Here is an 18,388-nt window from a genome sequence, read left to right on the forward strand (position 1 = left end):
AAGATCATTTCAAATGCTTCTGTCTGACTCTCTGGGATGAATGGGGTGGGGTTTTTTAACTATACTAAACATTTATTTTGTAATATGCTATAAGTTTTTGGAAGATGTACAATTGTTATTGTTGCATATGGCTTCCATTCACAGATACTCATTAATTCACAAGTTTCTGATCCTTTTGCATTACTGTTTTCTTCTGGGTAAGGCTGGTTTCATGCCAAAGCTGACTTTCACTATGGTTATGGAATTAGAGTTGAGAATGTGTTGGTTGGTATCAAACCACTCATTTGACTTTTTTTACAAAACCACTGTATACTATATTTTTCCATGTATAAGACGATGCTTTTTGCTTTATACGTGGATAGTGAATGCAGAGGGGACAATTAATGGCAGCAGCAAGCAGGAGATTGGCACAGCTGATTGGTGGCTGTGGCAAGGCGGGCAGGTGATTGGCAGCTGTGACAAGTGGGTGGTGGGTGGGCTGTTGGTGGCTGCGAGCGGGCAGACAATTGGCTGCTGTGGTAAGGTGTGCAATCGGCAGTGGCTGTGGCAAGCGATCGGCAGGCAGGCAGGTGAACTATTGGCAGAAGTGACCTCCCCCACCCCCAACAAAAGCTAAACAACTTACCGTATTTTTCGCTCTATAACACGCACCCGACCATAACACGCACGTAGTTTTTAGAGGAGGAAAATCCGTAGGCATGCCACCTGTAGGCATTTCCTCCATAACACGCACAGACATTTCCCTTTACTTTCTAAGAGGAAAAAAGTGAGTTATGGTGCAAAAAATACGGTAATTTATTAATTTCAGGTTAAAAAAAATAGGGGGCGTCTTATACATGGGGGCATCATATACACAGAAAAATACGGTAATTTGTCTTATCGGATAATCATTGTTCCAGGAAACAAATTCATGGGGAGAGCAAGCTGTATTCCCGAAATCCTGATTTTTCTGCAGTCAGTTTACATCAGAAGCTTGCTCAGCAACTGTGACTTTTTAACAGTATCTACCGGTATCTGTTTTCTCTCATGAATACTTACATTGTTTTCAGAACATTCCCCTGCTCCTCCACTTACCTCTTTAATATTATATCAACATTGAAAGTTGTCTGGCCAAATGCAATTTGTGAAAATAATTGGAAGACCCTATAAATTATAGACTGTGGCAAGATGTTAAATAATGCTAATGAACTTAGTATTGTACATGGTTGAAGTAGATCAAATGGTGAAAAGCTCTACTCACATTCTACTAGAAGGTACCTTTGCAAGAATAGTCTTGAAGTAAGAAGATCTTTAGATAAATCAGTCAACAGAATCAAATCTGGCTAAATACATACAAGTTATTCCAGGACCAGACAACAAAAAACCTCTGATTAGTTATACTGAAAATCCAATGACAGTATTGAAATATTATGTAAGGAATCAGTCTTATTACAAGGGGAGGTGATAGTATATCCCCCCTTTTTTAAATGGAATCCTTATCTTCCTGATAAGGATTAGATATGTGCACCTTCACTAGACTAGTACAGTGAGAGAAGCACTAATCCTCTGAGGAAATTTTTAAATATTTTCTTAATATTTAAAATATCAAAACCTTCATTAAATGATTCAGGAATGGCAAATAAATTGTGTCACTGAAGACATAAGAATGAGGGCTCCCATACATTAAAAAAGCAGCTCAACAATTTGGGGGGGGGTCTTCCTAAAAAACCTCAACAATTGAAATACGGCAACCCTACAAGAAGCCCTCATTAGAATTGCGCAACCACGTTTTTTTGCAGCACTCAGTACTCTCAGATTAATTGCTTTTGCCCCCCCCCCCAAGACAAAAATACGAGCGTGTAAGAAACTGTGATAACCCTGCAGCAGAATCTCTAACCAATTGAACAAAACATGCTGTTTATGTTTGTTTTCATTGCCAGAAAAGGCCCTTTATCACCTTTGTGGTGATTATAAGCATCAACTTTGCTTTGGAAACAGATGGCTGTGCCACCCAGTGGTCAAACTTTGTCTAGACATTATTGAAGGAAAATACAATATTTTTCAATGTTATCTGCCCCCAAATGTGCTTTTGGCTCGGGCAGATTTTGGTAACTTTGTCTCATACAGCAGGATAATCAAGTAGCTTGAAGCATCTTCAGAAATAAAGAAATGTAGGAAATTTGAGGCCATTTCATGATGCAAACAAGTAATTAAAAATGCTGCTGCTGAAATTGCCTTCCATAAAAGTTCCAAGGCAATGTATAAAATATAATAAAAGTGACTAAAACACAGTTAAAAAACAGTTACAAAAATAATGGAAAATGAATTTAAAAGCAATACAAAATGCACACCTACAGATCTAGCCTCCAAGGAGTGCTTTGCCTGCTGTTGCCACCGCAGTGGCATTGACAGCTGCAGCACATTCCTTGGAGGTCAAATTTGCCTTTTTCTAAGCAGTGCCCCCCCACTCCCATGATACCACCTCAGGGATGTGGCTTTGTGGCAAATAGCAGCCGCTGCTGGTCTCCTACCCCTCTTGTTCCTGATGTTCATCTTTACTCCTTGTTGTGTGGGACAGGGACATTTTGTGGTTCTTCTCAGTTGCTAAAATGGCTTGGTCAGGCTCTGGCAAGAGGGCTCTAGAATCATAGAATTGTAGAGTTGGTAAGATACCTTCAAGGGTCATCTAGTCCAACCCCAGCAATGCAGGGCATAGCTAAATCTAGATTATTTTTCTGCCTTCACCCGAAATTCATCCATAAAGTTTTCATATCAAACAATGATAGCACCTTCAGTTTTAAAGAGCCTGCTGCAGTCTGGCCATCTCTTTAAAATTGTTAGAATATTGCACTGGAGAGTGCAGAAGCAACTACAGTGCTGAGTACTGCTTTAATGAATAGATGTTTATAATATGTGTGTAATCCCATTCCCAGTTACAAAAATGTTGCAATTTGAGTTCTGTGTTACTATACTTTTCAAAGAAGAACTAAACTATGAGGATCGTATACAACAAATACAAATGTACTTTCATTGCATAGAAACAAATGATGGAGAATAGTCATTTTTATTAGTGACATTCAAAATATTCAGCTGCATCCCAAATCAAGATCTGAAGTGGGACCATCTTGGATAAATTCAGGGCTTTTGTGAGCTGAAGCAGGAACAGACAATGTGCTCAAGGCATTAAGGCATTAAAAAATACTGCAAGCAGTGGGCTCCTCCACACAACTTCACCATGCGTTTGAGGCTTTTTGAGTTCAATATTACTGGGTAGTGTTCACTTGATATAGTCCTCAACCAGAACCCATTTCACTTTTTTAAAAATAGTGAACTAGCTGGGAGTGCTGTGTCCTGGCTGCCCTTAAGTAGGCAGTTGTAAGGCTGCCCCTGAAAAACCCTCCCTGAATGAAAAAAATTGACTAGTTGCTAATATTCCCATCTGGGGTAAGGTGAGTGAAGGAACAGCTGGTGTAGAGTCTGCAGCAAGACATTAGCAGGAGCACCAGATTGACTCTGCTGGTGTACCCACACAGCCCTGAGGTCACTGCCATGTGGCCCTGTCCCTTCATTGCCCAGGTAATTGCAACAGTGCTGCTATTGGTAGTGTAGTTCTATGGCACCACCCTGTGGCTACTCCTGCTCAAGTGGGTAACTCCAGGACATCTTTGATTACTCCAGTTATCTGAATCCCAATACAGTGGTACCTCGGGTTAAGTACTTAATTCGTTCTGGAGATCTGTTCTTAACCTGAAACTGTTCTTAACCTGAAGCCCCACTTTAGCTAATGGGGAGTCCTGCTGCCGCTACGCCGCCAGAGCACGATTTCTGTTCTCATCCTGAAGCAAAGTTCTTAACCTGAGGTACTATTTCTGGGTTAGCGGAGTGTGTAACCTGAAGCGTATGTAACCTGAAGCGTATGTAACCCGAGGTACCACTGTACCCTATTGCTATCTTCCTGTTATTTGGGGAAGACCTTTTCACTAAAATGTTCAACCCTGCAACTGATGTGACTTTATTTTTCACTGTATATTATTATTATTATTATTATTATTATTATTATTTAAGCACCCTGAAAATTTTATTTGAAGCACTGGAGTATAATGAAATAGGTAAGGTATAACCCAATAAAGAATTGCTGTTCCGAATCTTATTTGTGAAAAAGCATAGTAATATGACCAAAACAATACTAGACACGAGGAAGAGTTCAGTTGGTAGAGAATGGGACTCTTAATCTCAGGGTCATGAGTTCGAGCCCCACATTGGGTGAAAGATTCCTGCAATGCATGAATCCAACTCTACTATTCTATGACAAATTTAGATTGAGTGTAGTTGCAAGTAGCTCTTTAATATACCTCCAATAATATTAAATATGCTTCTCTAATGAGATTGAATTCTATTGCTCTAATCTCAGGTCAACATAAGATACTCCAGCTCACTTTTTACCTTTACAAAATGTGCACATGCAAATTTAGGAAGAGTTTTGTGTGATTCAAAAATAGACATACAGTACTGCAATTTGAGTATTGGTTTAGCCGGGACTTTTTTCAGCTGGAACTCACCAGAGCTCAGTTCTGGCACCTCTCAGGTGGGCACCATTGCTATTGTAAGAGAAGTGAGGCATGGTGAGTTCCAGTGCTTCTTTTTCTAGAAAAATAGCACCAAGTTTAGCATTTTTCAAAAGCTTTTTATATTGCAGTACTGATTCATACAATAACTTGCTTGATATAATCAGTCCACTAGGTGGCAGGGTTTCATACAAAGTTGTAATATTTCCAACTTGCTCTTATTTGTTTCTATACATACTACTATCCTGAAATTTCATATCACAATGAAAAGGGTGTTTTCAGGCTTCATAGATGTGCAGCCAAATACTCTTCCTCATACATGCCTTTTTCATCCTTGTTTCAGAGGCTGTTCACAGCCCTGATTAGCTGCTGCTTCAGTGCCTCTGACATTGTGTATTCTTGCTAGCAACATGGTGTCAGCTAAGTGGGAGCCGTACAGTCAGCATCCTGACACCACTACTCCATGCAGCCAATCCAACTGACTACATGCTGGCATTAGAAAGCCAATTCTTAGTGAGGTCTAGAACCTTTGCCTTCATCCAGACAATATGTTGGGTAGGAAGGCAGTTTACAAATACTATTCATCTCCCAGACCCCAGGTACAGTTTCCTAGAGAGGTACAGTTTTTAGACGAGAGGGATGCCCACACCTTGACTTTGCTGTAGTTCTAAATATATCTTCATATCTCCTTACTATACTGTGTTGTTAAATTCAAAACAATATGTATCAGTTTTGCCTTACATCTTTTGTTAGTCTTTCTAGTGTGCTCCTCTGCTGTCAGAAGTTGTTCTGCATTAATCAATTAGCTTCTCAATCAGTTAAATCTGCCTAAAAGTCTTTCTTAGTATTTAATTACAAAAATCCTCAAAACAGCTTACAGATAATCAACAAAAGTAAGATGGCTTAAAGCATAAAAGCAGTAACATCAGAACAGTATAATTAAAACAACAGATATAAATCGCAGATAAAATGGAGGGAGGTGTCAGCCAATTCTGCACAACTTGGAGTTGATTAAGGAAAGGCACCCAGACAGAGTTCTGCATGAGCCAGAGACAGTTCCCAAGAATCCATGTACAGTGGTACCTCGGGTTACATACGCTTCAGGTTACATACACTTCAGGTTACAGACTCCGCTAAACCCAGAAATAGTATCTCGGGTTAAGAACTTTGCTTCAGGATGAGAACAGAAATCGTGCTCCAGTGGCGTGGCAGCAGCAGGAGGCCCCATTAGCTAAAGTGGTGCTTCAGGTTAAGAACAGTTTCAGGTTAAGAATGGACCTCCAGAACGAATTAAGGACGTAACCAGAGGTACCACTGTACACAAACCTGCCAGGAGCTTCTAAACTGGTTGGAGGAACAGCTGTTTCACTTCTGAAGACAAGTAGGAAACCAAGCATTCCACCAGAGGGCACTCAAGTGTGAGCATCTCCAGGAATATTAAACCCATAGGCCAACCAAGAATGAGATGACTCCCTTTGCTGCCTCGAATCAAGGCAGCCTAAGCCAACTCCAAATAAAACTGGTGCCCAGGGCTCTTCCTTGCCATGCCTGCTGTCCCTGGGAAACGCGACAAAAGCCTTTATCTGGGGCTACAACATTTAGGCTGCAATTACATACCTTCGTGGAAGTACATGCTATTGAACTCAATGAGACTTACCTCTGAAAAGATGTGTAGGGTTGAACTTGTAATAGGATTGAACTGTTAGTCTGTTTTCATTTATATAAAGATAATGTCTGATTAAAAATGCCTTTTGTAATGCAAGTACGTATAAAAACTGAGCATGTAAGAGACCTGTGTAAGAAGGAATGAGAGATACTTATTTTAGCATGTTGTGTGTATGCTTTACAGTACATAATCTTTTTATTATTCTTCTTCTTTAGAAACATTATTTTTTCTCACTTGCAAATTTAGGTACTACTAAAACTAGTTTTGTTAATTGACTAAGATTCAGTGCTTTTTTCTGGGGGTACGCAGGGGTATGCATACCCCTTAAACATTTTGTGAATCTAACTTTGGCCTCATTGAGCAGTATTTCAGTATGAGTAGGAAAACGAGAGTACCCCTAAACATTTTTGTAGGGGAAAAAGCACAGCTAAGATTTATTTAATTGTAGGATTAATTTTGAGCCTAGTATTCTAAATGTAAGAAGGTCTGGTGGAACTCCCCACAAGAGGAATTCCATAACATAGATGCCACCAGTAAGAAAACTTGCATTCATTGAAGGATGTAGTCTTGGTACAATGGACGAATATTTTATTTATAACAAACAAACATTACATTAGGCATTAGAAAATGCCCACCAGAACATCTTATGTCCTCAGCTGATTCAGGGCTTGGTCTTGAGAGTTTTCATGTAAGACCTGGAGTGGACTGATCTGGACCCTGGTGAACTAGAACATACATAAAGCAGGGATATTGTGCCAGTAGCTACCAATCTGGCCTTTCTAAATGATGGAATCCAGAGCAGAACATCATTTGGAATTTGAGCAAACTGAGAAAGTGCCTCATACAGAAAAAGGTATTCTTTCCCAGACTTTAAGGTTACCCAGTTCAAAAGTGGCACTATTAATTGTGTGTAGAACCCAACTGGTAAGTACAAATCTTCTAACACTTCTAGGAAATTTGTTGGCTAGGGCATTTTGGATCTGTTAGAGTTCTAAACATACTTCCAGGCAGCTCCAAGTGGCATTCAGAGATAGAGCTGCGTGCTGAAATTTAGGGCAATAGCACTATCTCTATGTTGCCACCTAACAACAGATATTCAATTATATATTTCTTCTGAATAGGGAAGTCACCTTTAATAGTCATAGCTAATATCCATCAACAGACCCATCTTCCACGAAACCCGTTTTATATCACCCAAACAAATGACCATAGCATCTTGTGGCAGTTAATTCCATTAACTAAATTATATGTGAAGAATAGCCTTTTTCATCTGTCTTAATTTTTACTGCTAATAAATGTTTTTGGACAGCAGGTGCTCTGCGTGTTCTAATGGGAGGGGTTGGGGAGGGGGTTATTGCTTCGTTCTTGTTCTTGTTTTTATTATGTCTTTTGTGTTTTTTGCCTTGTATTTTGTGCTGTGAACCACCCTGAGATCTACGGATAAAGGGTGGTATACAAATGTAATAATAATAATGATGATGATGATGATGATGATGTTTATCTCCTATTGCCAGGCCAGCATGTATTGACAGATGGGAGTTCTGCATTATGTTTCATAATCTTTGAAAACTTTCTACTGTGTTTTTATGACCTAATAATCAGAGATGCAGGTGCTCCTGAGGGAATAATTGCATGGTTATTCAAAGGAAGAGACAGCAATTGGCACCACCCCTGAACCGCTGTAGCACTTTATAGTTTTTGCTATGTCCCAAATAGCAAAAGCTATAAATATTCAAGGCCTAAACTAAATCTAGGCAAAAATGAAAAATGCCTTTCAAAACTGGCCATATTTCACCTTCAACAAAACAGCCGTAATTTAAGAATAAAGAGAAATATGAGACCTTTCTTGATGCCTTCTTGGCCGGAAGTCAGGATGAAAGACTCATAAACCAGATCCAAGCATTATTAATTTAAAGGTTAGGTACAAAGCTGTTTTTATGTCGTTTTTGGATGCAGACACGCAATATTTGTCACATGTTAAGACTTTAATCACAATGATCTTTAATACAGCTTCCATTTAACATCCTACTACAATGTTTCTGGTCAATTTAATTAAATGGCAAAAATATTATGTGTTTTTCAGAGATTTTGACATGCCAGATACACAATTTGCTGCTCAGGCCGATCAGCTGCCTCCACTACCCTCAAAAGAGACACAGTTTGCTTATGGTATTCCAATGGATTCAGTAACTACATCTACGTTGCCAGCATCATTTAAAAAGGTAAGGAGGAACTAAAAGTATGAAGTGTGACATTGTTTTTACTTTTTTAAAAAAGTTAATTTTGAAAAATACCATACATAGAAATTTCTTAGGGAAGGTAAAAAATAAGTATAAAATTACTGGGGGAAATTTGATGACAAACAATGAAGCCAGATATGTTTTTTCCATTTGGGTCTATGAAATATGTACAAAGTACAAAGATAAATTATATAAGAGTATAATGACATTGAGCTACACGTGCATTTATCCATAGATGGGATCAATAGGAATTATAAAAACAATAAATTCCTTGTGTTCCCAATTTTCTCCACAAGTAAATGCTTTTCATAGGCTGACATGAGGGAACTGGAATATTATCAATATTCTATATCAATGCTTATTCCAGTTTAGACCCACTGAAGCCAGTGAACTGAATTGGCTTAAACTGGTGTCCTTTGGCTTAGCAGGAGGTTTGAATGTACTGTACAAATTCATTTAATTCCTCCACTTGGGTTACTCATCTTATTTATATTAGTAGTTGAAATATACTCAGAGTCGCAAAGTGATTTCATGCTCTTTATTCAGCTCATAGTGGTGAGGAGGAATGAATGAATGTCCCCTCAAAGTATCTGCTTTATATACATTATTTACACAATGGGCTGCACATGATTGGCTAATTCCAGGATTCTACTGTAGGCCAATCAGGTTGTGGATTCACTTCTATCTGGAGCATGATTGGGTGGTTCCTGCTAACCAATCATACTGCTGCATTGTTCTAGGACCAATCAGACTGCTGCATTCTGAATCCTATTGTTCTAGGACCAATCAGACTGCTGCCTTTTGGAGCCTATTGTTCTAGGACCAATCAGACTGCTGCAGTTTGGATCCTATTCAACTCAGTACATAACACCCCTCCCCTCTAAGTTCCAGTCCTGCCCGGAAGGTCGCATTCATAGTCCTCAAGGTACGCCGGTGGCCTACGTGTGCGTTGCGGCCTGGGGTGTTCCCTGGTCCGGGGTTCAGGTTCTGGCTCGTGTTCCAAGGATGGGGCTGTTTGGTCTGGCGCAACCGGCTCGCTCAGTCGTGGTTCTGGTTCCGGTGTCCTTTCGGCCTCGCGGGTCCTCTCTGTATTTACTGATTCTGCCTCTCCTGCTTGCCCCTGCTGCTCTATGGGCCTCACTGCCCCACTGTTCCCTTGGGACTCCTCTGACCTGTCCTCCTCCTCCTGGTTTTCTCCCGGGAATCGTCGCCGTATCTGGTCGCAGTGGCGGCGCCAGCATTGCCCCCCACCTGTTAGCACCTCGTACGACACGGGGCCCGTGACCCTGGTGACTGTGGCAGGTACCCATGCAGGGCCTGCCCCAAAATTCTTTGCGTACACTGGGTCCTGGGCCTCGAAGGTCCGGGGGTTCCTGCCTTCCCCCACCACTACCTCATCCTGAGCTCTATCGGGGTGAAGGCGGTCCAATCTGATTGCAAGGCGCCGACCCATTAGTAGTTCAGCGGGGCTCCGGCCAGTCGTTGAGCTGGGGGTGCTGTGCTGTGCTAGAAGGAATGTGGCAAGGCGGTACTCCCAATCCCCTTGCGTCATGCGGCGAAGGGTGTCCTTGGTGGTCCGCACCATGCGTTCTGCTTGGCCATTGGTGGCAGGGTGGAATGGCGCCGAACGGATGTGGCGGATGGCGTTCTGCACTGTGAAGGTTTGAAATTCTCCTGATGTAAATGCAGTCCCGTTGTCTGAGACGAGAGTGTCAGGGAGCCCGTGGGTTGCAAACAGCCTGCGTAGTACCCGGATGGCTGCGGACGTAGAAGTGGACGGTACCAGTGCGACTTCCAGCCATTTGGTGTAGGAGTCCACCACTATGAAGAATGTTTTCCCCTGAAAGGGGCCAGCGAAGTCCACATGCAGGCGTGACCATGGTGCTCGGGCGGACTCCCAGGACTGGACTGGGGCCCTTGGGGGATCTGGGCGGGATTCCTGGCAGGCCTGGCAGTGTTTGACCCAGGCCTCTATCTCTCCGTCGATCCCCGGCCACCACACATAACTCCTGGCAAGGGCCTTCATTCTTACTACCCCTGGGTGTGTCTCGTGTAGGGCTGTGAGGACCCTTTTGCGGAGGGGCTGGGGAACAACGACCCTGCTTCCCCATAACAGGCACCCCTTGTGGGCTGACAGTTCATGTTTGCGGGTTGTGTAGCCGGCGAATTCTGGCCCGGGGCTGCGGCTGGGCCATCCCCTCCACACCCAGTCCAGGACCCGGGAGATGACCCTATCTTTCTTGGAATGGTGTGCAACTTCTTGTGCCTGAATGGGGCGGTCAGGAAGCAGCTCCAGGCTCATAACCTCTTGTGCAGGTGCTGGGTCGGGGCCTGTTTCCGGTAGTGGTAGCCTGCTGAGGGCGTCTGCATGGCCCATCGCCTTTCCAGGGCGGTGAATCAGTGCATACTGGTAGCTGGCAAGGAAAATTGACCACCTGAGGACGCGAGGAGACAGCACTTGGGGGGTCTGCTTTTCGGGGGCAAACAAGCCAAGCAACGGCTTGTGGTCAGTCACCACGGTGAAGGGCCGCCCGTACAAGAAATCATGGAATTTTTTTACTCCCTTCACGATTGCCAGACCCTCCTTGTCAATTTGCGAGTAGTTCCACTCGGTTTCGTTGAGTGTCTGGGAAAAGTATGCTACCGGTACCTCTCTTCCATCCGGGAGTTGGTGTCCCAGGACAGCGCCGATGCCATAGGGCGAGGCGTCGCATGCTAGCACCACCGGCAGCCTCTCGTCGAAGTGTGCCAAGACCGAGTTTGAGACAAGCAAGTCCTTGACTGCCTGGAATGCGGCCTCCTGGCGCTGGCCCCACACCCAAGGGGCCCGCTTGTCCAGGAGTCTGTGTAGGGGCTCCGCTACCGCCGCCTTGTGGGGAAGGAAGGAATGGTAAAAGTTCAATAATCCCAAGAAGGCCTGAAGTTCAGTCTTGTTCTTGGGCGCTGGGGCATCACAAATGGCCCGTACCTTGTCCCCAGTCGGGTGAACCCCTTCTGCATCCACCATAAATCCCAGAAAGTCCACTTGAGGCACTCCTAGTAGACATTTTTCCCGCTTCACCTTGAGACCCGCCATCTGGAAACGGTGCAGAACAGTGCGGAGGCGGTCCTCAAACTCCTCTGGTGTGGGCCCGGCAATCAACACATCATCAAAGAAGGGGGTGACACCAGGAATCCCTTTAAGGAGAGAGTCCATTAGATTCTGGAATATGCCTGGTGCCACGCTGACCCCGAATTGCAGCCGCTTTACCCTGAACGCTCCTCTGTGCGTCACAATCGTCTGTGCCTCTGCTGTGGCCTCATCTACTGGCAGCTGTTGATATGCTTGGGCCAAGTCCAGCTTGCCAAAAATTTTCGACCCAGCCAGGGTGGCAAGGACATGGCTGACCACTGGCACTGGGTATGCATGGGCCATGAGGGCCTTGTTTATGGTACATTTGTAGTCTGCGCAGATGCGGACCGAACCATTAGGCTTGACGGGTGTGACGATTGGGGTTTCCCAGGGGGCATTAGGCACCGGCTCCAGCATTCCTTGCTCCACGAGTCGGTCCAATTCCTCGTCTATACGGGGTTTCAGGGCGAATGGGACCCGGCGGGCCTTGAGCCTGACTGGTCGTACTGCGGGGTCAAGCTGTAGAGCAATGGGGGGGCCCGTATACTGTCCCAATTTCCCATCGAAAACCCCCGGAAACTCCTTGCATATGGCGTCCACGTCCACTTGTAAGCTCATGTGGTTCACCCCGGTGATGGCTAGTCCCAGTGGTCCAAACCATGCCAACCCCAGTAAGCTAATGTAGGGGCCCTTGACCACAAGCAAGTCCAGTTGCCGCGTCCGCCCTCGGTATTGCACCCTGAAGGTCCCCACCCCCATTGTGGGGACCTTACGTTTCTGGAAGTCCCGGAGGGTGAATGGGGCCGGCCTGAGTTTGGGACCCCCAGTAGGACACAGTTTCCTTAAGGTCCTTGCCGAGATTATGGATAGAGTTGAACCCGTGTCAAGCTCCATGCGGCATGGGGCCCCCTCTATCTGTACCTCTACATAAATTTTCTCTACGTTGGGGTGGGGCAGCTGGTATACCTGGAAGTCTGTGAGCTCCGTCGAGTTGCCTTGGTGCGTTGGGCCCCGGGACCTGGGGCTCTTGGATTGGTCATCTGATGCCTGGCTTCGGGTGGGCCGAGCCCGACACACCTGGGCGATGTGTCCCAATTTTCTGCACTGCCTGCACTCTGCGTTGCGGAAACAGCAGGTCCTCCTCTCGTGACTTTCTCCACAGCTTGCGCAGTTCCCTCCTTCTCGTCGAGGCAGCTGTGGTATGTGGGCTGCTTGAGTGCGCTGCTGTACTCGGTGCACCTCCTCCCTGTCGGATCCCGAGTCGTTGGTGAGGTCTTCGTGGTGGACCCTCGGTTGGGACGGCTGGCTCAGCCGTGCCTCTTGCGTCGACCTCTCAGCAGCTTCCGTTGCCAGGGCCTCCTCCAGAGCGACCTGGAACGTTAGGTTCTTCTTAGCGTAGAGGCGTCGTTGCAGCTTCTCATCCTTCAGGCCACCGACGAGGCGGTCACGAAGCATGTTCTCCAGCTCTGAGAAGTTGCAGAACCGGGCAGCTTGGCGGAGAGAGGTCACAAACCCAGTTATGGTTTCCCCAGGGGCTTGCCGCTTTGCGTAGAAGGCATTTCGACGAGCCACCACTGAGGGCTGTGGCGAAAAGTGCCCCTTCAGCTGTTCCATTATTGTTTTGTATGGAACAGTAGCGACGTCTTCAGGCGCAAGGAGAGCCCGGGCGATTTCAAATGTCTCCTCTCCGCAGACGCTGAAGAATATTGCCCTCTTCTTGGCGTCTTCTTCATCGGTGACCCCTTTGGCTTCTAGGAGGAAGGTGAAACGGGAGGCGTACGCTTCCCAGTCTCCAGATGCTGGGTTGAATGGCGAGAAGCTGCTGTCAGTTGCCATTCTGAGTTCCTTGTGTCCCGGAGCTGAAGCCTGGATACACGGTGCGAGGCAGCGGTGCGGCAGGTGGCGGTGCTGCGGTGCTGTGTGTGGCAGTCAGCTCAGCGGCATCCCATCCTCGTCGCCAGTGAAATATACTCAGAGTCGCAAAGTGATTTCATGCTCTTTATTCAGCTCATAGTGGTGAGGAGGAATGAATGAATGTCCCCTCAAAGTATCTGCTTTATATACATTATTTACACAATGGGCTGCACATGATTGGCTAATTCCAGGATTCTACTGTAGGCCAATCAGGTTGTGGATTCACTTCTATCTGGAGCATGATTGGGTGGTTCCTGCTAACCAATCATACTGCTGCATTGTTCTAGGACCAATCAGACTGCTGCATTCTGAATCCTATTGTTCTAGGACCAATCAGACTGCTGCCTTTTGGAGCCTATTGTTCTAGGACCAATCAGACTGCTGCAGTTTGGATCCTATTCAACTCAGTACATAACAGTAGTATATAACGCCAGCAACTTAGCATAGAGAGAGGGTGCTTATTACTTCTGTTGTAGTGTGAGAACTATGCTTAAGTGATTACCTTGTAGACAAGGTTGTGCAACGCCTTACTTGTCATAACTTACTTTAAAGGCGTCTGGCTTGGTGAATAGCCTAATTTTCTCATAAATAGTAAATCATAGGCTATAAGCTGAAGAAAACTGGCCAGTTTGCTTTTCTGCTGAAAGACAAGAATGTAAAAAAATAAAATAAAAGGATAACTTCATGAATTTTGTTTGTTTATTTTAAATATTTATAGGTTGCTTTTCTCAAGGCAGCAAGCAACAACATAAACATAACTTTATAAATAAAATTACAATGGCATTACACTATATTAGAAACTTTAGATGATAGGCAGCAAGGTCATACTTGGAGAAGACCCACTGAAAACACTGAAATGAGTACATTGAGCATGTCTAACAATGGAGATCACCCTTTAAAATAAAATAAAAAGTTATGCAGCGCTTTTTAAAATTGTGTTCGAAAATTTGCAAATATCGTAGCTAGGTAAGGAAGCATAGAATTTTATATCGATCAAACTTTTGCCTTTTAATTCAATATTGTACTTCATTTAAATATAGCTGATACTATATTTAATTTTGCCCGATTCTTGCTCACACTGTAGCTTCAGTTTCTCCTCTATTTAAGATGCCCATGATAACATTCATAGTCATTATGTTCCTATTCTTGCTTGATTGCTAAGAATTGTGACTTCTGTCCCCAGAGGTCGTGTTTCTCTTTCCCAGTGCTACACATCTGGCCATACTGACTATATTACAAGATCATGATAATAGGAGTTCCCCTTTGTCCTTTATCATCTGTCCACTGCAGTAATAAACATAAGCTAAGCCAGTGAGCTTCCTGGTAAGACTCTTGCCTCAACTTCGAAAGAACTGATAAACATTCCTCCCACACCTGGATTTGCTGATGACATACAGTTTTAATTTCATTTGGCATCTTATCAGGCAAGGACAGCAAAATCCAGTCTGCTTAGTAAATGCTTTTGCAAAATCAATCCAAGGGTTGCCATAACAGGCCATTGCTTATCTCGAGCTTCATCTGGCATTCTCATTACCCAGTGAATCAATTAATTGTTTTTTCTCTTCTTGTGAAAGTCTGCCTAATTCACCACTAAGGCTCTATTTGTGATTCAGAGTGATTCAACAGTAGTTTCCCAGCCTTTGATATCAGGCTAATTCCTCTGTAATGCATTGTCTCAGGGGTTCCCAAACTGTGATTGGGCTTCATTCAAGTGCTCCACAGCACGTCTGTGAAGAACACTTACAATTTGACTTCTATGGATTTCCAATCATAATACAATATATAAGAAATAAAAGAACCACTAAAAATCATTTATAATCATGCAACATCTAGCACAGTTCATTACAGTTGCTTAAAATATTATTATTACCAATTATTATAATTATTACCAGGATCCCTGCAGCAGTTTTCCTACAAAGTCTGTGGGGGACAGAGGGAGTTTGGGAAATTTTGTATTATCATAAACATTTTTCAAATGAAACAGTCTCTAGCTTCCTCATCAATTTGATACTATTATATAAAGTAAATCCACTGGTCTCCATTTGCTATTGCTTCTGAGTTCAGTTTTTTTCTCTTTTTTTCCTCTTTTTTAAAATGATTGCTGCACCTTATTTAGTAAGATGCTCCCCTTTTTGTTGAGAATTCAACCTAGGACTGCAGATGTTCTTGATGCAGACATCCTTTATTTTCTGTTTACTTGGTCACAGTAATTTATATGTGGGATCAGTTTCCATAATGGTCTGTTTTCTTTATAGCTTTGTGTTGAATAACAATTAAAGTGACAGCTTGCTTTAAAATACACTTTATTTACCACTGCAGTGTTAATTGATTAATCAAACTACCCATTTAGGCTGCAATCCTGTACACACCTAGGAATATGTCCCTCTGAATTCATTGAGAGCTACTAAGATTAAACTGATAATCTACCCCAAAAGTGGCATTGATTAATTTGACATTAATATTACTTAAAATGTATTTTTAAAATGTGTGTAAGTATTGCAGAAGCTACAAAGCAGGATGATATAATACAAAAAATCCAACATTTTATATGACAATTTAATTATTTTCTAATTAGATGAACATAGACTGTCTCTGCACTTTACCTTTCTGTACCATTAAAACACCTGTAAGCAGTAGAAACTTTCGACTGTTATATAGCTGAAATTGGAAGAAATCTTTGTAACTGAGCATAGTGTACTACAGGATACTCTGAAAGAACAAGACTCAGTATGCCCGGTGCTATTTTTCTAGAAAAAGGTGCCAGAACTCACCACAAACGCCTCCCTTGTTCTCTTATAATGACAGTGGCTCCTGAGAGGTGCTGGAACTGAGTTCCAGTGAGTTCTGGCTGGAAAAAACCCTGAGTATGCCCAAAGCATTACAGAAATACAGTGGTACCTCCAGTTGTGCACGGGGCGTTCTGGAGCTCCAGTTGGATCCCAAGGTGTGCGTATCCGGAGGTGCCGCTTCTACGCATGGTGCAGTTTAGCACTTCTGCACATGCGGTGAAACCCGGAAAAATACTTCCAGGTTTGCCGTGCACATATCCCGAAGGATACGTAACTGGAGGTGAACGTAAGTAAAGGCTCCACTGTATAATACAAAATATACATGAAGGGCATTTAGATGCAATGGGAGCTTTTATATTTGTCCACTAAGCATGCAGACATAGGATGGGCTCACCTGTAACACTACACCATTTATATTATATATGTGTGTGTGTGTGTGTGTGTGTGTGTGTGTGTGTATTTACTGCTTGATTGTAAATAGAACCTCCGAGCAGTTTACTCTAAGCCAGGCATGGCCAAACTTGGCCCTCCAGTTGTTTTGGGACTACAGTTCCCATCATCCCTGACCACTGGTCCTGTTAGCTAGAGGTGATGGGAGTTGTAGTCCCAAAACAGCTGGCGGGCCAAGTTTGGCCATGCCTGCTCTAATTCATTGTTTGTGTTAGCCATGGTTTGGTTAAGAAGCCAAACAAATGATCAAACCAACCAGAATTCTTCCTACTTCCCTTCCCAACACCACACCTTCTGTCCAATATCTGGAATGCCTACATGATGCCCTTGTGCTAGCATTGCCCACCATGTCATCCGCCTGTTTTGTCATTGGTTGGCTGACCAACACATCTGAGGTTAGGAGTGTGGTAACTGTAGAGTGTCTCACACCTCTCTAGGTGTGCTTACCTGGCATCTAGTCTGATGTCTTGATGGATCTGGGAACGACTTTTCTTTTAATTCGCCCAGCCATTTCAGCACACTGAATAGTTGTTTAATTTCTGTTTCAATTTTACTTTTTTTGTTTTTATTTCATAAAATTTATGTACCACTTGAGTATAGAAAAAAACCTCAAATTTTTATGATTCAGCCTAGTTTTATTGTTATTTGGTATTGTTCCTTTGCTTTATGTCATTTTTTTATTCTATACTATATTGTTTTGGGGTGTTTTTTTTACTATAACGTATCTTGGGAACATATACTGAAGGATTGCTTATACATATCCCAAAACAGCCTCAATTGTCATTTACTGTAGGAAATATACACTGGCCATGCCTATAATAATGGCCTCAGGCCTACTTTAATGCTCTCCTTTACAAAAGCTATTTTTTTCACCGCTACCAAAGGGGGCTGATTTGAGGAAAGCACTAATTAGAGCATTGTGCATTCTACAAAAATCCCCTATTATCTTGCTTAAATTCATCAAAATGTTAACCAGTTTGCCAACATTCTGTCAGTGTTGTTGAACATCTCTATTAATTCCTCCCAGTAGCATTAAAAAACCAATGTATTTTTGGCCTGGTTGGGAGGGGGGATGCCAAATATATACAGTGAAGAATTGTTATTGTTACAACACTGTCATGCCTTTTGTTTTATTTACTTGGTAACAAAATTACTGTTTTGCAAAACTGGACTGCCTCTTTAATTAGAGCTAAAAACAAGTGTGTGTCCACTCCCTCACTAGTCACTGTGGTGGTGAAACTTTTTCTTGAAACTTTATTTGCACTTTAGGACCTTCTATAGGAGGTATGGGGAGATACTATTTTTTCAATCCATGCTTGGGAATGAAGTGATAAAAATCCAAAGTTAAATTTATGATGTTTTCACAAATATCACTGTCAGCTTTTCAGTCTGAAAGGGGCCTCTTGTGGATATGGAAGTGGTAGAGAGCAGGAGAAAGAATAATTTGAAAATATCTACATTTTAGCTACTGGGTATGTTTATTTTTATTTGAAAAATGTTGCTTGGGGAGGACTGCTTACACTATTTTTATGCCACCTGACCTGCTCAGATATCTGTACCTTTCTGTGCTTTGTGAAAATGTGATCTTCCCCTCTGAATTGAAGCTCAGTTAAGAAAAATATCTGATAAGATCTGATTCAGCAGACAAAATCAGATTTTTGCAAGGCACAGCT

General features: G+C 43.2%; 1 protein-coding gene across 1 annotated transcript in view; it reads left to right on the forward strand.

The window, feature by feature from the left end:
• CRYBG1 (crystallin beta-gamma domain containing 1) overlaps positions 1 to 18,388 on the forward strand; it is a 100,582-nt gene that overhangs the window by 25,694 nt on the left and 56,500 nt on the right. The window contains exon 2 of the mRNA XM_081856678.1: positions 8,294 to 8,432. Within this exon, the coding sequence (XP_081712804.1) occupies positions 8,294 to 8,432 (139 nt within the window). The remainder of the gene's footprint in view (positions 1 to 8,293; positions 8,433 to 18,388) is intronic.

This window comes from Podarcis erhardii (genome assembly GCF_964252035.2).
Source record: "Podarcis erhardii genome assembly, chromosome: 3".
Lineage (NCBI taxonomy): Eukaryota > Metazoa > Chordata > Lepidosauria > Squamata > Lacertidae > Podarcis > Podarcis erhardii.